The sequence below is a fragment of the Acinonyx jubatus genome, chromosome B4, assembly GCF_027475565.1.
Source record: "Acinonyx jubatus isolate Ajub_Pintada_27869175 chromosome B4, VMU_Ajub_asm_v1.0, whole genome shotgun sequence".
In the NCBI taxonomy this organism is placed as follows: Eukaryota; Metazoa; Chordata; class Mammalia; order Carnivora; family Felidae; genus Acinonyx; species Acinonyx jubatus.
The window spans coordinates 2,836,103-2,860,098 of record NC_069387.1 but is presented as its reverse complement, the minus strand read 5'-3'; the positions used below and the strand labels follow the sequence as shown (position 1 = coordinate 2,860,098).

At 58.4% G+C, this 23,996-nt stretch overlaps 2 protein-coding genes and 1 pseudogene across 7 annotated transcripts in view; 2 read left to right on the top strand and 1 right to left on the bottom strand.

Annotated features, from left to right (window-relative positions):
* PITRM1 (pitrilysin metallopeptidase 1) overlaps positions 1–13,159 on the top strand; it is a 43,526-nt gene extending 30,367 nt beyond the window's left edge. For 2 of the 4 annotated variants that reach the window (XM_027073311.2, XM_027073312.2), the window contains 14 exons: positions 223–361; positions 4,491–4,607; positions 5,245–5,377; positions 6,367–6,487; positions 6,589–6,665; positions 6,918–7,083; positions 7,331–7,431; positions 9,020–9,140; positions 9,814–9,885; positions 10,318–10,430; positions 11,309–11,434; positions 12,102–12,247; positions 12,549–12,651; positions 12,747–13,159. In XM_027073311.2, the coding sequence (XP_026929112.1) occupies positions 223–361; positions 4,491–4,607; positions 5,245–5,377; positions 6,367–6,487; positions 6,589–6,665; positions 6,918–7,083; positions 7,331–7,431; positions 9,020–9,140; positions 9,814–9,885; positions 10,318–10,430; positions 11,309–11,434; positions 12,102–12,247; positions 12,549–12,651; positions 12,747–12,840 (1,629 nt within the window). In that variant the 3' untranslated portion in view covers positions 12,841–13,159. Of the gene's footprint in view, positions 1–222; positions 362–4,490; positions 4,608–5,244; positions 5,378–6,366; positions 6,488–6,588; positions 6,666–6,917; positions 7,084–7,330; positions 7,432–8,983; positions 9,141–9,813; positions 9,886–10,317; positions 10,431–11,308; positions 11,435–12,101; positions 12,248–12,548; positions 12,652–12,746 lie in introns of all 4 variants that reach the window. The other 2 variants (XM_053225196.1, XM_053225197.1) reach the window with 1 other exon arrangement.
* Positions 1,836–2,004, top strand: LOC113603746 (uncharacterized; annotated as a pseudogene).
* An 803-nt stretch (positions 13,160–13,962) lies between the features above and the next one.
* Positions 13,963–23,996, bottom strand: part of PFKP (phosphofructokinase, platelet) — a 53,107-nt gene continuing 43,073 nt past the window's right edge. For 2 of the 3 annotated variants that reach the window (XM_027073313.2, XM_027073315.2), the window contains 6 exons: positions 20,369–20,533; positions 20,237–20,298; positions 19,442–19,553; positions 18,228–18,327; positions 14,630–14,732; positions 13,963–14,370 (listed from right to left, as the gene is read on the bottom strand). In XM_027073313.2, coding sequence (XP_026929114.1) covers positions 14,223–14,370; positions 14,630–14,732; positions 18,228–18,327; positions 19,442–19,553; positions 20,237–20,298; positions 20,369–20,533 — 690 coding nt within the window. In that variant the 3' untranslated portion in view covers positions 13,963–14,222. Of the gene's footprint in view, positions 14,371–14,629; positions 14,733–18,227; positions 18,328–19,441; positions 19,554–20,236; positions 20,299–20,368; positions 20,534–22,650; positions 22,804–23,996 lie in introns of all 3 variants that reach the window. The other variant, XM_053225198.1, reaches the window with a different exon arrangement.

Below are 23,996 nucleotides of genomic sequence, written 5' to 3'. Positions count from 1 at the left end.
CCCAGTAGTGAGAAGAACAGCGTGTGTGAGGGTGACGGCTGGGGTCTCACGCGGCTCGTGCACTTTCCGTAGGGCCACCTTTGAGGTGTGTTCTATCGTCATGGCTATTTAAAACGGGTGGTGCACCTGCCGGCCCATGGAATGGCGCTAGCGGCTCGTCAGCAGGTTGGCCTCCAGTGAAACTTGTTTCAGCTTCTCTTTTTGTTGCTGTGCCTTTTGCAGAATAATCCGCATAAGCTGACTTTGTTGATGAAACCCGATGACAAGTATTTTGAGAAACAAACACAGAAGGAGACAGAAAAACTGAAGCAAAAGATCGACTGTCTTTCCCCGAAAGACAAGAAGCAGATCTATGAAAAAGGTCAGATGTTTAGTTTCGTCCTAATTCCCTAGCCTTCCCCCAACCCCAGTGAACTTTGTGAAACGAGAGGATAGTTGGAGGCAAGTATCATTTGAACTAACACGTATTTATTGGGCACCGACAAAGGTCACAGTTGGATGCGATGGCTTCAACCCCAGTAGGATCGCCCTGTTCTCAGAAGCTTCATCCTGTGGGTGAGGAAAGGAGGAGCACTAGAGAGGAAAGGCACTGTGGTCCGCCCCCCACACACACACCCTGTGACCCATGGTCACCCGAGGGCTGGGAGCGATTCTGCTTGTGCGTTGTCAGAGCTGTGTCATGGTGCCTGCATCTGTCATGTCTTTCACCCACAGCACAAGGACGCATTTGGAGAGAGCCAGACACCGCGTTCACGTAACCTTTTTTTCAGTTCATCGTTGTCACTGCTCTGTGTCGCCATCAGTTGTTGTCACTCTTGCTGTGCCGAGTTTATGAATTGAACTTGATTATGCGTACGTATATACAGGGTTTGGCCCTATCGATGGTTTCAGGCATCCACGGGGGAGTTCAGAACATACTCCCCCCGGTCGTGACACACGGCGGGGGGCCGGGTGGCGCAGGCCTGGGTGCAGACAGAGACGGGTACCTAATCCCTTCCTGGGCTAAACACACCGTAAGGCCCAGTGGTCTCCTCCACATGATGTGCCCAAAAGAAACGATAGCACATGTCCACACAAACTGGAAACCGCTCACATTTCCATCAGCCCGGTATATCTGTGCAGTGACAACACTGTTCAGCCACAAAGAGGAGCAGAGTATGATGCACTTCATAGGGACGAGAGCCTCAAAAGCATTGTGCTAAGTGAAGTTAGCCAGGCCGAAACAGTGCCTGCTGCCCAGTGAGTCATTTACATGAAACTGTAGAAGCGGTAAAACTATACTGACAGAAGGCGCGTGAGCCCGGGGGTTGCCTGCAGGGAGCCAGGAGGGAACTTTTTGGGGGCGGAAATGATACCGCAATGTGATGATTATACAACTTTACGCGTTTGTAGAATTTATTGAATTGTATCTTTAAACCTGTGGGTTTTAGCGTAGGTGAATTACACGAATAAATAAAGTCTATCAGAATAGATCTGCAGTACACAGGGACACGGCCACCCCGCCAGGATAGCAGTTGGCTGGGATCACGTGAGGGATTATCAGGTTTATCGGGCAGCGGAGTTGGCTTTAGGTAGGAAGTCAGTAACGCCAAGGTTCAGATGATTTAGTCTATCTAGTAAAGGTAATTTGAGCATGTAAGTTGTTACTCTTGACCTTGGAGTTCTGGTTTTTGCATACAGCTCTTTTAAGCTCTTCATGAATGTAGCCAGCTAATCGTGAGTAATCGTAAACGGAGCTCGCTAATTGTGAGTAATATAATAATAATTCCTTCTGTTTTATGAGTGCTGGTCGTCAAGTTCCGTCTTCCTTTTTTAAACTGAGGTGTAATTAATTGATTGCTTCTTGGCCTTTTGGCTGAGGTCAGCTGTACTATCTGTTCTGATACGTTTAATATCTGATATGTTCTCTGTCCGAGGACAGTCTTCTAAATGGATTTATTAATAAGTTCATAAGGAAGAGATACAGCTGGTACAGCATTATTTTAGCTTCAGGATATAGCAGTGAGTTGACATTTGTACATCTTGCAAAATGATCACAGGGCAGCTAGTCAGCACTGTCCCCACACGGTTGCAATTTGTCTTTCGTGGGATGAGAACTCGTGACATCTGTTGTCTTAGCCACTTTCACACATGCAGCACAGCGTTCTCACCTATAGTCCCCGTGCTGTGCGGTCCGTGCCGTGACTTTAGACTGTAAGTTTGTACCTTTTGACCCTTTCACCCATCCCTCACACGCCTCCCACCAACCTCTGGCATCCACCAGTCTGTCGTCGCTGCGAGCTTGGCGTTTGCTTTTTCAGATGCCACATGTGCGTGAGATCACAAGGTGTTTGTCTTTCTCCGCCTCATTTCACTTAGCATGATGCCCTCTGTATTGTCATAAACGGCAAGATTTCATTCTCTGTTTACGACTGAATATAATCCATTGTACGTATAACCACATCTTCCCCCATCGATGGACACCCAGGTGGTTCCCTTATCTTGGCTGTCGTGGACAACACTAACGGACGTGGGGGTACGGACACCTTTCAAGTCAGAGTTTGTTTTCTTTAGTTAAATGCCCAGCGGCAGAATTGCTCGATCCTGTGATGGAATGGGACCTCCGTCTGTTTTCCGCGGCGGCTGCCCCGCGCTCCGTCCACCAGCGGTGCCCGAGGCTCCCCGTTGTCCACACCCTCACCAGCCCACACTTCTGGTCTTCCTGATTCTGGCCACTCTGACAGGTCGTGGTGGTTTTGATTTGCATTTCCCTGGTGGTTGTGATGTTGAGCATCTTCTCATTTTGGCCTGTCGGCCTTCTGGATGACTCCTCTGGGGAAACGTCTGTTCAAATCCCCTGCCCACTTTTAATCAGGTTATTCAGGCTTTTTTGCTGCTGAATTGTAGAAGTTCTTATATATTTGGCTATTAACCCCTTATCACATGTAATTTGCAAATATTTTCTCCCATTCCGTACTGCTTGTCGTTTTGTTGATAGTTTGCTGTGAAGAAGCTTTTAGTTTGCTGCAGCCCCACCCGTTTTCCATTTTTGATTAAAGCCCTTTGTGGCCTGGAGCGTAATTGTAGGCCTAAGCAACAGGACCTGGTACATTCCTTGAGTTGCCAGACTCTTGGCCTGGCCGCCGAGATGTGCTCGGTTCTAAGAAAACCCATGTGCTCTGGTCCACATTCGCATGTGAGCAGACGGAGGCCCACCTTACGGAAACGTGGTTTTCGCTTGCAGATCACTGCGCAGTTCTGTTAAGTGTGACACGGTGCTGGGGCACGTGAGGGGTCTTTCTGGCCAGTACGTCCCGGGTGTGGACTGCAGCTCGAGTGGTCTGTGCGTCCGAGTTTACTCTGTAGAGGAGCGCGGTGCGAACGGTGGGGCGGGACACTGACTCTGAACGGTCTTCCAGTTTGAGGTGTCCGCGTCACCGGTCACGTGCCTTGGCCCCGCCGTCGGGAGCCGGGAGCCTGTCACCTGGCAGAGGACGGGCTGCCGGAGAGTTCTGTGCTGACCCCGGGCACTCTGGGAGAGCAGGTGCTGAGGTGAGGGTGCCTCCCAGGACCAGGGGGCCCTAGACCTGGACGGGGCAGGCTCCTGAGCTCCCGCCTGCACACCCCGGTGACGTGGAGGGGCAGGGTGGGGGAGTCAGCCCACAGCTGGTGGGGGCCTGGCAGTCTGCAGGAAGCCGCCAAGAGCCCACTCCTTGGCGTCTCCTGGAGCGAGGGCTATGGGCCAGCCTCGGCAACAGTGCTGTGCCGGGATGGGCCCCCACGGGACAGGCTGGCAGTCTGCCGTCAGGTGTCGGGACCTCGGAGGTAGATGCGGAGGCCAGGTCCACTCAGCTCCTCGGACGCGCGAGAAATGAAGCAGTTTGTTTGATTGACGGAACTGGAGACCGTGCAGTGTTTTTCCCTCGTGCACCGTTGCAGACTCTGCGCCGAGCCTCTAGGGTTCCCGCCTTGACGGGCTGCGAGGTTCTGTGACTCCGGAAGGAGGGGCCTTTCCCCTCTTTCGGGAGCTGTGAGAGGTCAGGCCGAGAAAATGTCTGCTGGAGCATTTGCAGAACGTGCAAAACCCGTGGTTGCACACGCACCGTGCTGAGGCTGGCACGGCTGAAAGGAGACGAAGCAAGTGCGAAAGTTACGAAATTCTGGTCCAGCAAGGAATGGGTTGGAAGTCTGAAAGCAGTGGGCTGAGCATTCAGGCTCTAGTACAGTCTGGTGGGGTGGAGAGGAGCCTGAGCAAGCCCAGCCCGGCCCTCAGCACAGCAGTGGCCCCAGCACAGCTCTCCGTTCACGTCGTGGGCAGGAGGGCACTTAGGAAAGCTCGGCCTCCCGGGCAGGCTGTTGTGCCGAGTTGGGTTTGCTCGGCAACGGCAGAGCTGGCAAGCCGCGGTGCCCCGGGTGGCTGCCATCCGTGAGGGCTGGCCCGAGCACAGGCGAGCGGGTCGTCAGACCTCCCAGCTCATGCCCTGATTGCTCGTCACTCTGCGTGGTTCTAGGTCTGGAATTACAGACTCAGCAGAGCAAAGCTCAGGACACGTCTTGCCTGCCAGCGCTCAAGGTGTCGGACATTGAGCCCACCATCCCGCTCACGCACCTGGAGGTGGCCCTGGCAGGTCAGCGGGAGGCTCGGTCTTGTTTCTGTGTCCACGCTGGCACCCTCGTGCCCAGCCAGCCCCGTCCGGGGGAGGTGGCCGGCCGCGTGGGGAGCTGGAGCACGTGGCCGTGCTGGGAGTGGGGGTGTGGGGGGGGGGTGGCGATGCCCCCTGCCGGCTCCTTCCCGTCTTGCCCACTTTGCCGCTCGTGGGAAAGTGGGGGCACATGCCTGAGGAGCCCACACGTGGGCTGTGTCACTCGGGTTATGGGATCGCCTTGATCTTGAGAAGCACCCTCGCTTCCGCTTTGTCTTAACGCGGCTCCTTTTGTTTACCACCACCGGGTAGTGTGTGTGCACATAAGTGGACGAGGCCTCCGGGAAGCGGGGTTAATGTCCCCCACGTCTTCACCGTGGGACGGGGGGCACATGGGACGGGCAAGGGAGCGGGGTCGGGTGTTGCCAGCCCCCCCGAGACCGCGCAGACGGCCGCACGCAGTGGGGGGGGGGGGGTGTGCAGGGCAGCCGCAGGGCCCGAGGAACGCCCCTTCCGTCCGGGCCTGGCCGGGGGTGTGGGTGTCCTCGGTGGGGAGCATTTGAGGAGGGCATACCGAAGAGTGAGGAGGTGACTGAGAAGTGGGCTGCTTGTGCCCCCGCAGCCGGCGAGACCCCCGTGCAGTACTGCGCCCAGCCCACCAATGGCGTGGTGTACTTCAGAGCGTTTTGCAGCCTGCACACCCTTCCCGAGGAGCTCCGGCCCTACGTGCCCCTCTTCTGCAGCGTCCTCACCAAGTAAGGGCCTGGGGTGGGTCTCTGCACGGACGCGCAGCTGCTGTGTCTCGGTGTGTCGGCGATCACCTTTTAGCGAGTCGTTTTAGTTTGGAAAAGCCCTAGTGCTTTTGTGAAAACAACGGTGTCCTGATCAGAAAACATCCGCACGTCGGCCACGTAGGCGTGGGGTGACCCGGAGAGGCTGTGTGGCCTCCACTGAGCTGTGTGACGCCATGACCCCTGGTAGAGCGGGCGTCCGGGTGGATTTGAGATCACAGCAGGCCGCACGTGGCCCCACGGCCCGCTCCTCTTCTGGGTCTCCGTGTCCGTGTGCTGGGACACCAGGGGGATGGAACCCTGTAGCAAGTAGGCTGGTGACCCGTCACACACGTGGGCTTCATGTCCCGTGCACCCTAGCAGAGGTCATGGGAAGGCACCTCCGACCCTTGCGGCGTTCTTGCCCTTGCTTGAACACAGCCCCCCCACTTGTCCTTCACGGCACAGCCGTTTCTGGGGGGGCCTCACGGGTGTCACCGTGGCCTCCGGCCTCTCTTACCTTGGGAGCTAGGGTTAGGCTGTTTCTTGCAAAAGCATCACCCGTGCCTAGAGGACTTCTTTTCTTAAAAGCTCACAGAGGCCGGTTCTCCAGATCTCCTTTCTGAGACCGAACACAGGAGCAGATGAAATCTGGGCCAGAACGTTTTAGAAGCAGAGAGAACAGGAAGCATTAAGAACGTGGGAAGCTCGGCCTTGCAAAGCAGGGCTTAGGGTTCCGTGCTTGGCGCCGGGCAGTGGCCGCCTGTGGGCCGGGCGGGCGGGATGCCGCTGACTGGAGTCCCCGCACACGTCGTGGCCGCCTGGAATGGGGCGCGAGCGGTGGGCAGGTGTGGTCAGGGGCGTGGACGCGGGTCGCTGGAGGCTGTGGCCACGGTCGTGCCAGCGGCTCACAGCGGAGGGTGGCACGGCCCAGACCACACCGGCGGTGGGGGAACCCTTCTTTGCTCTGACAGGCTGGGCTGCGGCCTTCTGGACTACAGGCAGCAGGCTCAGCAGACCGAGCTGAAAACGGGGGGCATGGCCGCGTCGCCCCACGTGATCCCTGATGGCACGCACCTGGACGCGTACGAGCAGGTAGTGGTTCCCTCTGCGTCACCGGGTGCTCCACGGCGTTGCTGCAGCGTGTTCGTGTCCCTGAAATCAAGTCGTCATTTCTTCCCTTCTGCGTGGTTTAGGGTGTGCTGTTTTCATCCTTCTGCCTCGATAGGAACCTGCCAGACATGATGCAGCTGTGGAGTGAGATATTCCACAGGTAACTATCTGTAAAGACCTTCCTCCTGGGGCTACATCAGGGGGCTGAGTCTCCAGTGTTGTGAAAGCAGGAGTTGTTACTCGTTTGTCGTTTGTGGTTTCTGCCGGCATCCTAGTTGTCATTCCTGTGGATGTGTACAATTTCTGACGGTGTTCGCATCGTCTGGAAACCGACATTTAATGAACTTTCCGGATCTCGAAAGGGGTGTGGCCAGGTCACCAGGAACTGAATACGTTTTTATTTTCCCCGAAGCCCATGCTTCGAAGAAGAAGAATATTTCCGAGTGTTGGTTACGATGTCCGCTCAAGAGCTGTCCAACGGAGTGCCTGACTCGGGGCATCTGTACGCGATGGTCCGAGCCGGCAGGACCCTGACACCGGCGGGGGACCTGCAGGAGACCTTCAGCGGGATGGACCAGGTGACTCACCGGCCGGGGCCTCCAGCGCTGGTGCCGGACTGTTGTGTCCCAGGAGAGCTAACTCCAGCCGATCGCATTTTACAGGGAAAGATTCCTGTAATTGACCTTCTTCCCCCCCCCCCCCACCCCCAAGCCTGGCCGGCGAGTCCCACACACGGCACGGCCAGATTCTCGAGTCGGGGTTTGGCTTCCGGACGGGCACGGGTGCCTGGGGGCCCGCGTGCAGGTGTGGCTTTCTCCGGCTCAGGTGAAGCTGATGAAGAGGATGATGGGCATGAGCGACATCGGGCAGGTCCTGAGGAAGCTGCCTCGCATCACGAAGCACGTGCTGAACCGTGACAACATGAGGTGGGGCTCCCGCCGGCTTCGTAGCAGCCCTCCTCCTGCTCTCCCCGTTCCCCCAAGTGCGGCCGTCAGACGTGTCTCCCTCGAGGCGGCAGCACAAACCTGCCTTCCGCTCGGCAGTCGCATTCTAGCCCTCACGCCCTCTGATAACCAAGAACGCGTTCTTCACGGGAGAAACATATTTGAGAATAATAACAGCTGTGGAGGGTGGGGAGGAAGCAAGCTAATTTAACCCAACAACTGCAAAGTAGAGTTCTTGCACACGTTTAGTTACGGTGGTTCCAAAAGTAAAACCGCAGATGCTCCATAAGCAAGCAGTCGGTGAGCCCGAGGGAAGGTCCGCTCGCTCGAGACCAGAGTGAACACGCAGCGTCTCTCGTGAGAACAGGTGCCTGACGGGATGAGGGAAGCCGTGGCAGCCGTGACTGTCAGTCGGCCCTGAGCCCTCAGGTCCGTGAGCGTGAAGGGAATTTTAAAATGACTGACGGTGTATTTTTGGCATCTCACTGTCAAGGACACAGATCTAGATTAGCCTCCAGTCTTTCTAGAGCTCCCCAGTGTCTTCCCCTTTGGTCCTCAGGAATCACGGCAGGTTCTCCCCGACCACTGGGAAGACAGTTGTCGTCAAAAAAAAATTGTTTTCATGTTTATTTACCTTTGAGAGAGAGAGAAAGAGCACAAGCAAGGGAGGGGCAGAGAGAGAGAGGGAGAAACAGAATCCGAAGCAGCTCCAGGCTCCGAGCTGTCGGCACAGTGCCCGACGCGGGGCTCGAACCCATGAACCATGAGAATCAGGACCTGAGCCAAAGTCGGACACTTAAACCGACTGAGCCACCCAGGCATCCCTGGGAGGGCAGGTGTCTTAAGCGCTGTGACCACTCGGACCTTCTGTTTCCTTCTCCATAAAACACTGCTTCATGTATTTATGGCAGGGAATGAACGACTGTGTGCGAAGCAGTTGGTGTAGCGTCTGGAACAATTAGCACCGATCTGGGTGTACCTACAGTTAGTGACAGGAACTCAGGGGCTAGGGTCCAAAGGAAAAGAGGGACAGCATCTGTGGTCTGTACCGTTCAAGCGACCGGTACGTGATAGCAGGGTTTGTGACGCCGTGGAATTGAGGAGACTCTTGTGTGAGAATAGTTTTGGAGAGCATGGTAATTCCTTGGCAACTTAAACTTCTCCGCTTTAATGACCGGTGCATGTTTTCAAATTGATTTTCCTCCTAGACGGTAATTTAGGTTTTCCACCTTCAGATAATGTAAGCCCTTGGCAGATGGCGATACGTTGGGTGTTCTCCTTAAGGGACAAGGACACAGTTCAGTCAGTGTCAGGCGTGCGGCCACTATGTCCTGATGGCTGCTCCCCACCTGCAGCACTGAAATAACGGGGGAGCCTTTTTGGAGAAGACGGCTCTATTACTTCTGTATTTGGCTACTGTTTCTCTTTAACAGTTCAAACATTATTTGATACAAAAAGTAAATACGTAGTATTCACTCCTTTGTGTCATTCATACAAAACGTGATGAATTAGTAAAAGTGTTTTATTTTTTCAGTAAAGCTCTCCTACGTATATATGGCTTTTTGAACAGATGCTCCGTGAATGCTATGCCTCAGCAGATGTCTCTGGCAGAAAAAGAGGTCGAAAAGTTTGTTCGAAACGTTGGTCGGAGTAAGGCGGAGTGGAAGCCGGGGCACCTGTCCGTGGTCGAGGTGAGCCCTTGCCGGGCATGGGCCCCAGTGCTTACATCTGCGGCCGCCCCCATCATGTCCCGTTGAGGGGAGGGAGCAGAGGACAGCAGGGTTAAGTAGCTTGCCCAGTGTCAACCCAGGTGAGAGCGTAATTCAAACCCCACTGTCCGGCCTTCCATCCTGCGTTCCCTTCTTGTCACGTGGGCCTTTGCAGTAGGCGCTTTCCTGATGCGGAAAAGCAGTGGGTTTGAGAGCCTCTGTGCTAGCGGGAGAGCAGCCAGAAACCCTCCTGCTCAGGCGGGTCTCCCGGCTGCTGGCAAGTCCCCTCAAGGGGACTCTGTATCGCACGGACGTTTGTCCCGGCCTCCCAGGCAGAGGCCAGTCTGCTCTGTTAGCTTGCAGAGTGCATCTTCGTGCGGGGAAGGGTGACCATCCACAGGCTTTGCAGACAGGACTCTGCCCCCCCTCCGCTGTGTCCCTGTGCCCGTTCCCCGGTCAGGACTGGTCGGCCTGTCTTCCAGCAACAGCCTTGCCTCTCCCTGAGGCTCTGAGAACCTGCAGACATTACACTGGTTTAAAACACTTAGCATGTGTGCCCTCACGCCTGTCACTGGCTCTGAATTTTCGTGACCAGACCTGAAGTGTATCAGGTGAGTTTGGGGGCTTTCTCACTTCTCTTGGAAACTATTTTCAGAAACCCGCCCCCAGTGGGTCCAGTGGAAGCACGCACATTAGCGGCCCCCGAGTCCTAAGGAAGCTGATCACGGTAAGTTCACACGGCCCCTGTCACCTGGGAGGAGCAGCGCGGCCTGTGCGTGCCCTGCTGGTGTGGGGGACACGTCCCGGGGGCCTTGTGCTCCTGTCGCGTCCCAGCTGGCCGCCTTCACCTCAAACTGTGCAGTCGGCACTGCAGCCCCTCCCACGCTGCCTTAGGGGCTGTGACGGTGGTGTGGTTCATCACAGATACGAAGACTTAACGTGTGTCTGGGGACGAATGCAAAGACGGGGTCACGCAGCAGGCTGGGTGGAGACCACGTAGGAGGGAATGCTCCTAGTTGAGGAACTACGTGTTCCTTGGGTCAGGGTTGGGATATTTCATCGTAAAGCAAGAAGCTGTGAGGAGTGACAGGGGTCAGCGCCCTGCCCTTGGCCGTGAGCCTGCAAGTGGGAGCCAGCACGGCCATGCCTGTCCCCTCAGGACCCCACCTTCAAACCACACCAGATGAAGACACACTTCCTGCTCCCCTTCCCCGTGAACCACGTGGGCGAATGCGTGAGGACCGCCCCCTACACGGACCCGGACCACGCCAGGTGCGGGGCCCAGGAGGGTGCAGGGCTGCTGCTGGGCTCGAGGGAGAGGGGGGTCTACGTTCGTAGGAACTGAACTTGTGCTCTGCACACTAAGCCACGCAGACCAGGCCACGCACTTCTACTCTTAAGTACATTTAAAGCACGAACGTGTCGTAAGCACTCCTGGGGAGGAGGAGGATCGTTTTTCCCCCTTCCTTTGTATTTTACAGTTTTCCAACTGTGAACTTGTGTTCCTTATATAACACAGAATATTTGACAATACATGGGGGTGAACCCCCGGTCCCTGCTGGGACGCGGGGAGCCCGTCTGCCCAGGTCTGGCCCGGAGCGCCCACGAGGCGAGCGCCTCCCCCACCGCCGTCCGGAGGGGCACCCGTTCACTCCTCCAGTTAACGTGTGGAGGCCTGGGGGGCTCCGGGCGTGGCCGCTCTCTGTCCTGTGAGGATGCCTGCTGGAAGCTTCCAGCTCTCTCTCCCAGGACGTGAGTCCCCAACAGGAATGTGGGACCCACCGGTAGAACTCGCTCTGTTGGAGTGTTTTCTCAGGGAGGGTCCCCGTGTTTCGGGAGAGAGCGAGAGAGAGGGCAGGTGGGGGTTTACATGAACGAGGGTCTGTACGTGTGCCCAAGCGATGAGGTTCGTGACCTCACCTGATGAGACCTTCAGTGCCCCCTGTGCGCTGTCCCAAGTCGAGAGGGGCGCCCCCACCCCTGTCCCCACCTCTCCCCGCAGCCCCCGTTTGAAAATTCATGTCCGATTTTTCTCCCCGTGTGTGTTCTCGGCCTTAGAGAAGGGGAAGGCGTAGCGTGTGTCACTGTTAAGTGAGAGCCTTCTGGCGGGAAGGGTACGGTTGTAACACGCGGTCTTCAATCCATCTCAGCCTCAAGGTCCTCGCGCGTCTCATGACGGCCAAGTTCTTGCACACTGAAATCCGAGAGAAGGGCGGCGCTTACGGCGCAGGCGCTAGACTCGGCCGCGACGGGATGTTCACGTTTTACTCCTACCGGTGAGTGGGCCCCGCGCTCCCCGCCACCGGCCCCGCTCACCACCCGAGGGCTGCGTGTACGCGCGGTGGGCGAGCCTTTGAAAGAGAAGTGTTTCCCCTTGTTTCTCGCTTCTTGGATGCAAAACCACACCCAGCAGTGTCCTCTGGGTTGTTCGTGTCTAGGAGACGCAGTAGTGACGGGAAACATTTTGGCTTAAATACTGCGGTTACCGGAGACCAAGATTTAGTTACCGAGGACAGGAGCTGAGAGCTTTCCGGGCTCCCAGCGATCCCAGAGGCCCAGTGTGGGTGCCAGGCGTGGAGCTGTCGTGCCCTGACTGCTCCCGCCCTTTCCTTAGACCAGTTCCTGAGTTTCTGCGGACCCGAGTTAGAAATCCGCTGGAAGGAGGAGTTTGCCGCCCCGGCCTCCCCCAGGTCCCGCAGGGCCTCAAGGACTTGTGCGCAGAGCGGGGAGGGCTCCCCGGCTGTCCTTGCAGACTGGCCCGCTTACGGCTGCTTATGAGGACATTCTGGGTGCTCCTTAAGGAACGGAGGGGCTTTATCCAACCATCCTCAGCGGGTCTGGTCCGCGTGAGCCTTCTTCCCTGTCCACATGGTTTCCTCTGTTTGTGAAATCAGAGGGTGTAAGGGTGAAGGGGCGAACGCGTGAGTCTCTCTGGCCTCCTAGGGACCCGCATTCGACAGAAACGCTCCAGTCTTTTGCGAAGGCCGTCGACTGGGCTAAGGCTGGGCGATTCACACAGCAGGACATCGACGAGGCCAAGCTCTCTGTCTTCGCCTCCGTGGATGCCCCTGTGCCTCCTTCAGACAGAGGTATTTGCTGTTCCTGACGGACACGGTCTGAGCTCTGCCAGGTCCCCGCCTCCTCGGTGACACACATGCTCGGGCAGGGTCTGGGGGCTCCATCACTCCAGGGCTTGAGTGGCCTGAGGCCCAGGGGTGCGGGGCGGAGGTGCCAGAGGGGCACCCCCCCCCGCAGCGTGGTTCCGCCCCTGGCGGGGGGAGAGGCTTTGCGGGAAGGGGCCACGCAACAGCTTGACCTTTGCTGCAAGAGTGTCCACTGGGTGCCCTTGGAGCAGGTCAGCGCGGGAACTGACTTTTCTGATGCCCGCAGGGCTGGACCACTTCCTGTACGGCCTCTCGGACGAGCTGAAGCAGGTGCACCGGGAGCAGCTCTTTGCTGTCAGCCACGAGAGTCTCGTCGCCGTGAGCGACAAGTAAGTGCCGCGTGACGAGTGTCCGGAGCCTGCGGCCCGCGAAGGCTCGCGTGCGGAACGGCCCTGACCCTGACCTACCCCCACCCTCCCTCCAGGCACCTCGGCGTCGGGAGGGGCACACGTGGCCTGGCCCTGCTCGGACCGGAGAACGCAAAAATCGCTAAGGACCCGTCATGGATAGTCAGATAACACGTCTGTGCTCGGGAGTGGGATGGGATGACAGGCAGGCATGGCCCTTGAAGGGAAGCCTGAGCTAATTTAACTTGAAAGGTGGGAAAGTTACTGTCCCTCCCTCCCCCCACCCCATCTTGGTCATGTGTCACTCTTGTGTGGCCGGTCAGACCAAACGCCTCCCTTAGAAGGAAAGAGATGATCATGATGGTGTATTCAGTGCTAGAGACACACAGATTATAACTCAGAGTTTCTCATCGTCTAAGTGCTTATTTTACCTACAAATCATGGAGTATTTTAAAAATTTAAAAATAAAGGCAACTCTGATTCACCTGTACTTTCTTTAGTCATTATTTTAAATGACCTTTTGCTATAGGAGCTCCTGGGGCCCTTATTAAAAAATGAGTAAGTGAACAGAGGTATCCGACGTGCATTGATGTGTGAACCAGTGTGGTCACAGCCAGGCCCCGTGGGAAAGTCTGGAACAGATGGGTGATACCCAGGGCGGCCTGGTAAGCATGACCCTTCTCCCACCGTCTCCCGTGTTGCTCACTGTGCATATTTCAGACAGAAAGCGCGCTCGGTGCTGGTCCCCGTCTGCCTCTCCGCCCCTCAGCAGATCTCCGGACGATGCCTTTCCTGCATTCGGGTCTGTAGCCCGGGTCATTTCACGTCTCTAGATGACAGAACAGGCAGGAATGCTTTTCACTGAACACAGATGTGAGCTGACCATCTTACTGCCCTCAGGGAAGCAGGGCCGTCCCCGTCCCTCTGCCTGTGACTGCCCACAGCCCCGAGCGTGGGTCCCACCGGACACTGACTTGCTTCTTCGGTAGGAGAACCTTGGCGTCAGTGTGCAGCTGGGAATGAAGTCCGCTGTGTGAGCTCACCTCATTCTGAAGACACCTTCCCAGTTTCTATCACTTACTCCACGTGTGGAGTCACTTTGGGTTGGGCCACCTCCACGCACCTGGCAAGTGTACCGTGTGTCAAAGCGGCATCTCTGTTGCCCGCGATGACTCGGAACGTGCACTGATCCCTGTCAAAACACTCCGTCAATACCTGCCCATAAAACTGCCGACAAAACCTTTATCCTGAGGATTTAAGTGCCTACCTAAAAAACTCAATTGAGTCCCATGGTTGGAGTTTTAGCCAAACGTTTAATTCTACTGGATACACATGTTTGAAAGCGGGAAACAGTAGGAGACGCAGCAGACAAGTCGTGCTGGAGCCTTGGGGTCCGCGGGGAGAGGGAGACAGGACGGGGGGGGCTCTGTGACCGGATGTTAATGTCAGCAGAACTCACGCGAAGTGCCGATAAATAACTTAAGTGTTACAAAAACGGGCGGTAAACGGGAAGTCGGAAGCAGCGCCAGCCGGGCGGTGCGGGCCGGCGGCGTCTAGATGGCGGCAGGCTCCTCGTGGCCTCGGTGGTGCACGTGCTCCAGCTGGCCGGGGTCGGACACCTCGTAGCTGGCCTTGTACTTGGCCAGGATCTTCATGAGCGGCCGCAGCTTCAGCCACCACTGCTCCTTGGGGATCCGGTGCCTGGGGACGGGAGGAAGCGGCCGTGAGGACTGCCCGCGCCAGCCGAGGCGGCCCAGGGAGGCGTGGACGATCGAGCAGTTTCACGAGGTACGCAACACCATTTTATACGCTCCTAGAAATCCTGCGGCTTCTACGTCTCGTGTTTATTCCGAGTCACCTGCGATAACGAGTTACTGACCTTGACCCCAGCAGCGGTGTCCCTCTGTCGCTCACGCTTCTAAGGGCAGTGAGGTTTACACGCGCTGTTTTATTTACTTACTCAAAGTCTGTTTCCTTCTTCAGTTGTGCCACAGGTTGGAAAAGGAGGTTTCTTTTGCTTATTCCCAGCACGCAAATGCAATCATCGGTCATAAACCTTTTTCCTGTAAAATAAGGGGTGTCAGAGCAAATGATCTGTCACGCTGAGGACAGAAGGAGCAGCGAGGGAGGAGGGGGAGGGGTGCGGGGCAGAGACCCGATGCCTGGTGCCCCTACCCCACCCCACCTCTGAGCAGAGGCAAGGCCCCCGATCTCTCCCAGTGCTTTTGACGAGGTGGGACAAGTCCTGGGGGACCACTGCACACGACTGTGCCAGGGGCGGGGGGCGGAGGGCAGAGATGAGAAAGTGTCTGGGTGGAGGCGTGGCCTCCTCGCCCACTCAACCCGAGCAGTGCCGTTACCTGCACTAAGTGATCCGCCCCCAGAATGCAGAGCCCGGAAAGGAGCGCCCTAAGAGTTGGGGCTGAGTGTCTCCCTAAATGCTGGAATCAGAACACTGGCGCCAACTGCAGAACGAGCCGGCCTCGGTGAAATGTTACGGGAGGCGGAGGCTCACGAGCGCACCTACGAGACCAGCTGGAAGTTAAGGGCATGAGCGTCCTTAGGGAACTGGGAAAAGAAGACCCCAAACAAGAAATGTATGAAACCAACGGTCGTGGAAAGAACCAAAGCCCGAGTCGGTCCTTTGAGACCAAAACCAGGCTGGATGCATTTGCATTACTGGTTCTTAGACGTTGCTAATAAACGCAGAGATCTAGTCAGCCCCGGTCAGGAAAACGGGGTGAGGACAGGCACTGACACAAGTAACCAGCATCTTCAGGAAAAGGGGGTTATGAGCGCCACAGGCACCCGAAAATTCCTAGAATAGAGCTTCCAGAATGGATTAAAGACAGCAGGAGCAGCTCTGTAAACGTCAGGGAAACCGTGCTCCACTCTCCCTATGAAGGAAGCAGGAGGCTTGAGGGGGCGGGGTCTCAGCCCTCCAGAAAGCAGGGCAAAACTCCCGTCTCCCCGATTTCCGCAGGGAGCCCCCACACCCCTAGACCTCCTACGACAGAGCAGGCTGGCACCCCGCACCTGCCGGGGACAGGACAGCGGTAAATCACCGAAGGGAAAGGCCATCACAGGATATTGCACACCGGCCTGTGCGGGGCCAGGGAGCAGGAAACCAGGTGCAGAAAAGGCACGCGACCACCTCGGTCTACACAAAAGTGTGTGCAGCTACCCTGCTTTTATGAAAGACCGCGTTGGTACCTGTTTCCGTTAACTAAAAACCAAACATTTTTTCTTTTACAAAAAACGTGACAAAAAGTTCAAAGAGCATTGAGCTTTGTTTTGCAGGGAGTGGGCAGGGGCAGTGAGACTGGTGCCAGTGGGCGCCTTCCCTGGGACCTGCACACGAGACCTGCACACCAGCCATGCGAACCTTGAGCTGTGTGTCCTCTAGGCTTCACCTCAATTTCTTTCGTGCACCTTTAGCAGCGTGTGTGTCCTAAGTGGTCGGGGGTGGGGGGGGGGGGGGTCTAGGGATGCTCAGAAATTTTCTGGCATAAATGAATCGTTTCTTCACTTTATACCATTTTGGCTTACGAGATGGTTTCATAAGATACGAAAAAGGCAAAGTATCCTTTTGTGACCAAACGAACACGTAGTGAACACCAGTAGCCTCAAGTATCGGAAGTTTACCAAAGACCAACAGCAAACGCTAACTGCAGAGAGACCTCAGAGGACAGTGATGCTTCGTCAAGGAGCACTGACAGTGTCCCCTGTTCTCACTGGGGCCGAGGCCTCAGCAGGAATCCCGCCATTAGAGCAGCTCTTCAGAGTTCTCTGGAGTAAAATGCACACCCGCGAGTGTAAGGTTGGATGCACACGGAAAGATGTCCATGGATGTGAAAAACACATCTATGATCTAAGAGTGTGTAAAACATTACTGATCATATGCTCCATTTACAACAACTGTATTTCTATATGTCAGCAATTCGTAAAAACAAAACAAAAAAAAAACCTTACATTTTTTTGAATATCAAGAAGTTAGGAGTAAACTTAGCAGAAGATATGTAAGATCTTTATGCTTTAATAAGAGATAAGGGGTGCCTGGGGGGCTCCGTCGGTTGGGCGTCTGACTGTGGCCCAGGTCATGATCTCACGGCTCGTGAGTTCGAGCCCCACATCGGGCTCTGTGCTGACAGCTCAGAGCCTGGAACCTTCGGATTCTGTGTCTCTCTCTCTGACCCTCCCCCGTTCATGCTCTGTGTCAAAAATAAACGTTAAAAAATTTTTTTAATGTCAAGTCTACCTGCAAATTCTTGATTACATGTAATTCTCTCAAAAAACCCCACACGGTTTTTGGTGGGCGCTAACAATCGGCTTCTGTTTCTGTGCCAGCTCACAAGGCCAAGAATGGCTGGAAAGTGGAAGGAGGAGCGGCTTATCCGTAATTGTTCATAAACCTGAACGCTGCAGGGGTCAGTAACCGAGTGCCCCACGGTGACTCCAGTAGCCCACGGATGGTCCCGGTAAGTTTGCACATAGCTGGTCTGTGATGGAGACTAGACACTTCGCACATGGCACCCACGTGACTCTCCACGTGAAAATGAACTCAGACCTGACGCTTCCTATCAACTCCAGCGGATCAAACACACTGACATAGAAGGATGCTTTAGAAAAAAAAGCTCAAATCGTAAAGGAAAAAGTATGCCGGCTGCATAAAGATTCGGAGGACTTCGTTAAGAGGCGAGAGTACTGAAAGACCCCACGGAACAGCAAGACCTTGAGGTAAACATGAGGGAACCTGGCATTTCCTTCATCGCTTTGGAAGGTCGCCTCAACGCCACGGCAAAGCTGCCTCGCACCCACGTCACACCAGTCGTCCGAAAGTGACGGGGAAATCGCACACCGCGAGGGTGAGCCTGTGGCTGGTGAGCAGTCTCCCCTGCCGGACCGTGCAAGCCAGCGGGCCCCGGGGGCGGGGGCGGGGGCGGGGTTCCAGCGCCGGAACCCCAGACACGCGCACACCCACGCGGCAAATCTCCAAACCCTAAGGCGACATCAGAGGGCCACGCACGCTGTGGGCTTATATGCGCTAAACCACGAGAGCCTTTGAAGGTTTCGTGCCAGGTGGCGGGACTCCAGGAAAGAATGGTTCTGCGATCCTGAGGCCTCCCCCTGGTGGGAGGGAGTGGACCGTGCGGGAAGGACACACTCCGGCTGTGAAGGCGCAAACGGCCCAGGCACCTGCCAGTTCCTGGTGTTCGCCGAAAAGAACGGTCACGAGTGAATCCAAGTCTCAGGTGTGCTAAGTACAAGCCAGATCAGTGTCGGAGGCACAAGGGAGGGTCAGCTGCTGGGGCCTGCCACCGCAGCCCGGCGTGTGCGCGGCTCCCCGTGGCTGTGGCGGAGGGACGCCACGCGGCCACTTGAGCGCCTCCGCCACTCCCCGGCAGGGGACCGCATGGATTCGGACACCCCTGGTCACAACCCCGAGGCCAGATGGCTAGCGCGGAGTGTCGCACGCGGCTCGAGGCGGGACGAACCGAAGCAGGAGAGGCGCCCCCCTCCCCCGCGCGGGGTTCCGCCCTCCCGCCGGCACTCGGCACCTTTGCCCTGAGCCTCCTTTAGCTTTGTGCTGATCCACTGCATGGCTCTGGCGGAGATCTTGGTTCCAAAGTTTCTGTCAAACGGTGAAGGCGCTCCACCCTGTCGGTCAGAGTCACAGGAAACGTCATTTTAAAACCGCTGCGAGAGCCGCGAGTATCGAGCAAAACGGACATCGTATTTTCAGGAGACTGTGTAAGCAGCAGTTCTGGGGGTTTCTGTTTTGCTTTTGCAAGTTTTCATCTCCTTGTGTGTAGTGTCGGGGCCTGTAGCCGGAGCCCAGCCTGTGAGGCGGCACCCCAGTACTCGCCCCACCCCAGCCTGGGCTGCGCCACCCGGGCTTCATTATTAGAATCTTCTTTCAGGATTCCTTAATCGTATTTGGGGATGGGGAGCGGGTCACGGTTTCCTTTAAGAATGTGATCCCCTCTGTGGGCCAGTAGCGTCCACGAAAATACACAGATGGGCACCAGGTCGCCACATAAGTTCAGGACGGTGACGGGCCCTTTGGAGGAATGAGTAGACCCGAAGTTAAAACCCCTAAGAGGGGCGCCTGGGTGGCTCAGTCAGTTAAGCGTCCGACTTCGGCTCAGGTCATGATCTCACAGTCCGTGAGTTCAAGCCCCGCGCTCTGTTCTGACAGCGCAGAGCCTGGAGCCTGCTTCGGATTCTGTGTCTCCCTCTCTCTCTGCCCCTCCCCCACTCACACTCTGTCTTTCGGTCTCAAAAATAAACATTAAAAAAAAAAAAATTTAAAAAAAAAACCCCTAAGATACCGGGGGGGGTTTGGGGGGTGGGGGGTGTCAGGGCCAGGACAGGCATGCCGCCCTTGGTCCACACCCGCCTCCAGCTTTGACCTCTGGGGCACGCCTGCAAATCAGAGCCACCCCAAGGCTCCTTGCAGATCATTCTGACTTGTGCAAACCTCAAGGATCGGTTGATCCATAAATAGGAAGGCCCGGTGTCGCGGGAAGCACTTGACTGTAGGAAAGTTGAGAGCTTTCCCTACAGCGCCCTTCCCCCCGAAGGCAACAGAATTCCTAAAGCCGGTGGTGTTTAGTACAGCTTTCCAACAGAACATCGCTGAGCGAAGGAAGCGCCAACGGGATTAAAACCACCTTCCGAGCACACATTCCCCACCGCGGCTCAAACAAGGCCTCCCGGTACAGAGCCTCCGGGGCGGCGGCCACGGGTCGCCTGTGTGTCCCGGCCCCACCTGCTGCATGTGGCCCAGCACGTTCTTCCTGCAGTCGAACACGCCCTTGCCCTCCTCGGAGTAGAGGTGGTAGATGAAGTCCGTGGTGTAGTGCTCGCTGCAGCTCTCGTTCCTGCAAGGGTGTGGGGGGGTGGGTGTGGGGTGAGGGTGCGGGGTGTTCAGAGCACGCGGGTGGGGGAGGGGGTGCTCAGCGGCAGGGGGTGGGGTGAGGGGGTATTCAGGGGAAAGGGGGAGGGGAGGGGGTGAGGGGGTGGCTGGGCGTGAAGGAAGGGGTGGGGGAGGGGCTGCTCAGCAGGGCGTGAGGGTGTGGGTGTGGGGTGAGGGTGCCGGGTGTTCAGAGCATGCCGGTGGGGGAGGGGGTGTCCAGCAGCGGGGGGGTGGGGGGCGGTGACCGTGCGGGGTGTTCAGAGCACGGGGGTGGGGGAGGGGGGGCTCAGAACATGGCAGCGGGTGGGTCAGCGCTCAGGGTGTGGCCGGGCAGCCGGTTCCGTTGCACCCCACGCGCCCTTCCCTGCAGATGCCAGGGACTTAAGCACATACTTGGTGAGATGGTAACAAAAACAAAGCTAACTACAAAGCAAAAGTGAATTTTTAAAACGTGCCCTTCAGTGACTTAAGCGCACGCAATTTTTAATGCAACGCGCAATTACTACCGCGTTTCTTCGGGACCGGGGCAGAGACCGGACTGCTGCCCCTGCGCGCTCAGACCGTGAACCCGGATGGTTCTGAGAAGTCAGGGCCGGGGGGGGGGGGGGGGGGGGGGGCGGCGCGGGGGCGAGGAGGGGGCGTCCGTACCTGAGCACGAGTCCCCTCTGGATGGTGGTCTTCATTTTCTCGGTCAGGTGCTCCACGTTGGCCTAGGGAAGAGTGTTCCGTTCGTCAGGCGCCCTCCCTGTCGCCCGCGGCGGCCCCGTGGCACGGACGCACCTGCAGATCGCGGATGTCGAAGGGCTCTTCGAAGATGTAGGCGGCGTCGGCTCCGGCAGCGAGCCCCCCCATGTTGGCCAGGTAGCCGCAGTAGCCCCCCATGGTCTCGATGATGAACACGCGGCGCTTGGTCCCGCTGGCCGACTGCTTGATGCGGTCACACGTCTGGCCACAGAGGAGGACACGGGTCATCCCATCCACCCCCGGGCCCTGCCGCTGCCCACCACGGGGAGGGGGGAGGGGGCGCCTGGGACCGGCTCACCCCCGCTGCCCACGTGGCCCCACGGGACGTGGGCACCCTGACATCTGATGGGCTCAGTGGGAATTTCTGTTCCGTTGGTTTCTTCCGAAAAGCTCCCCGTGACATTTGGGTTTTGGGTATCGTCACTCTGTCTGTGAACGGCACGTCGTGCAAGGGCACCTGTGTTCTGGGCCAGATAGCAGCTCCTGGACCAAGGTCCTGAGAACCCTTCCAGATCCTCGGCCTACAGGTCTCCCACAGGCCCTCCTCGAGACACTGGTTCAGGGACCCCTGTCCACCGCCTTCCCACTACCCCACCAGTCCGGACCACCACGCACGCTCGGGGGGCCACAGCGCCGCTCACCGGGCCCACCCAGGACAACCGCTCTGATCCAGCGCTAGCCTTGCCGGGCCCCAAAACAACACCTTTGAGTACGTACGGGTCAGAGCCCCTCTCCGGGATCCCCAGGCCGGCCCTGCTCCCAGGGTGTGGAGTCTGGAGGACAGGAGCCCCCAGTGTCCCCGGGTCCTGACCCGGCTATTTCAGCCAGCCGCCCCCTCCCGGGTTCCTAAACCAGCATGGACAGCAGCCCTGTCCCGGGCTGGTGGTACACGCAGGGGGCGCTCTGCCTTTTGTGGGGAGCAGGAGGAATCCAAGGGTGCTGATACGCCCCCTGGCCTGCTCACGGTGGGAACGTCCCCTCCCAACCGTGGGCGCCCCGCAGGGGCAGCCGGAAGATTCTCCCAGCGCGATCCCTGGGCTGGTCCCACTGGCTAACATTTCGCCTCACCGGGGCTTCAAGACCACACATCACGCAGAAACAAGGTAGAGCTGAGAGCACAGTGAAGACGGAAAAGGGCCTGTGGACCTGGGTGTGAGGACGTGGTCCTGCCGGGCCCAAGAGCTAGCCCTCAGGACAAGGTGTCTGCTGAGCGGGGCTTGGGGGAACCAGACCGGGCAGGGCAGAGGCGTGGTGGGTCCCACCCAGCACAGACCCCTGGCGGAGCCACGTGAGCACCAGAGGCCCGACCCCTGGAGCCTTGCCGCGCTCCGTGGCCGCTTCCTGGCCTGCCCGAGGGCCTACCGTACCCGCGGAGAAACAGAACTCCAAGCAGGTCATGGGTGGGAGCTGCCAGCCTGGGAACGAGCCTCTCGGGGGCCATGGCCCTACTCAGAAACAGAACGAGCTCCCCTCCCAGCAGCAAATTCGGTGAGCAAACGAGCATGACACTACGGTGCACGTGTCACGAGCTAAAGGCTGCGGCACAGCGCGTTGGGGACGGAGGCCCGGAGACAGCCGCCCCTGTCCCCTCACCGTGATCCAGCTTCAAACTGCCAGCCGGGACCCAAGCTGCCGTGTGCCCAGGGCCTCCGGCAGACAGGGGGCTGTGTGTGGCAAGCGTGGGAGCCCGGGCCACATGAACGTCAAGGACGCGGCCGACCCTGGGCCACCGCCCCACAGCAGCCCGCCGATGGGCGACAAGTCCTCGGTGAGCACGGACCACCCGGGGCCAGTGCAGAGCCCGCCGGACCCTCCAGCACGGGACATCCTCCGTGGGAGCAGCGCCCCCCACTGCACAACCACGGGCGGGTGGTTCCACGCCGTGGCCGTGCCCCGCTGCCCCCGGAGCGCTCACCCTCGCAGTCCCCTGACCCCCGTGGCGTGCCCCCCCCCCCGGACTCCCGCCAGGCCCTCCCCGGACACCACGTCCGGGCCGGCTGTCGTCCTGAGCGCAAGCACAAGCCCGCGCAACAGCAGGGCCTCCGGGGGCTAGGGGTGCAGACCCCACCCAGGACACAGGAAGAGGCTCCCTGTTTAGCCGATGAAGATCAGCGCTCCCCACCACAGGGAGGGTCACGCAGCCGTGGAAGGTGTGACGTGAACTCCGGCCGGCGGGAAGTAACGGGAACTGTGGCTCGTTACTCCTGCAGGCCCGGGGGGGTTCCTCCCCTTGCCTCGCGTGTCCGGGCAGGAAGAGGAAGTCCCTAGAGTCCGGCCTGACCGGCAGTGTCGCCGGAGGGGCGACAGGGCCCTCTTACCTCTACCACCACATTGAGGCCAGTGTCAGAACCCATGGAGATGTCTGAGCCTGGGACGTTGTTGCTAATGGTGGCCGGCACGATGCAAATGGGGACGCAAAACTCCCGGTGGCTGTCACGTGCCTGGGCCAATAGGACCAAGCCCTCGAACGCCTGAAGCAGTGGGGCGGGCACTCAGCGGGGCGTCCCCGGCACCTCCCTGACGCCACCGGGCAGGGCCGCGTCCTCGTGGGCCAGGGGGGATGTCCTCACGGGCCAGGGTGCGGCAGCTCGGGGGCCTCAGTGGGGTGAGATGTGGGAGCGGGGACACCCACGGGGTGTGGGGCGTAGGGTGGGGGGCCTCCTGGAGGAGGGGACGCAGGCAGGTGGCAGCAAAGCAGGGGCCGGCGTGTCAGTGGAGGACAAACAGCCAGTCGCTCCCTTCTTGGCGTCTCGGAGGAGGCGAGGGAGGCCGATTGGGAGGGGGCTTAATTCAGGGCCGGCCTGGCAGCTTTGTGCAGCGGGTGGGGGTGCAGGGCCCTGCCAGCGAGGCCTCCACGATGACCCAGGTCACTGGAGCGGGTCGCCCCTGCCCCAAAGGTGGCCGGAGGGCTTGGGCGCACCTCTGCTGGTCCCCGGGCCCTTGTCACAGGGGCAGGGAGCCCCAGCGCTGCTCTGGAACCACAAGGTGAAAACGTTTGCATCTGATGTCACAAAAGGGAGCTGTTCTCAAGCAGGGGGCAGGTGCTTGCGGTCTCTGCCCTGGCGTGTGTTAACCGGAATGTTCGTGAGCGGCCACGGGCCCACCGTCCACCGTCCCTGAGGCCCCCAGGCTCGCTGAGCAGCTGGACACTCTGGCAGGCCACCTGCGGGCGAACGGACCCCCGGACGGTCTTTCCTCGTTCCGCCTGCAAGGCCCCTGTGCGCCTGCTACAGGGACGTGCACGTCTGAGGGTGGCGGAGGGGGACCCACGCCTCCTGGAAAGGCGTGTGCTCTCTGCTGCCTTGTGTCTCCCCCGAACACATAGGGTTCTAGGGCGGCTGTGGCCCGAGGACACGTGGATGGTGGGCCCGTGGCAGGTTAGTTCGGGGAGCGGCCCCAGTCCACCTCAGACCACGTAAGTCACACGGGGCACCGGCAGGGGTCACGGGGAGTCACGGGGGGCAGCCCCTGAGGCCAGGAGGGCTCTCGGCTGCAATAAATGGGGTGTCCGTAACCAGAAGCACCTTCCACGTTCTGGTTCCTGTTGCTCCTTTTTCCCTCACGTCCCGAGAAAAGGAGGGGGACCCTCCAGCGGGGACGGGGGACGGGCCAGCGGGGAAAGCGAGCGCGCAACTCTGGGGACAGACGTCCCGCCCGAGGCCCT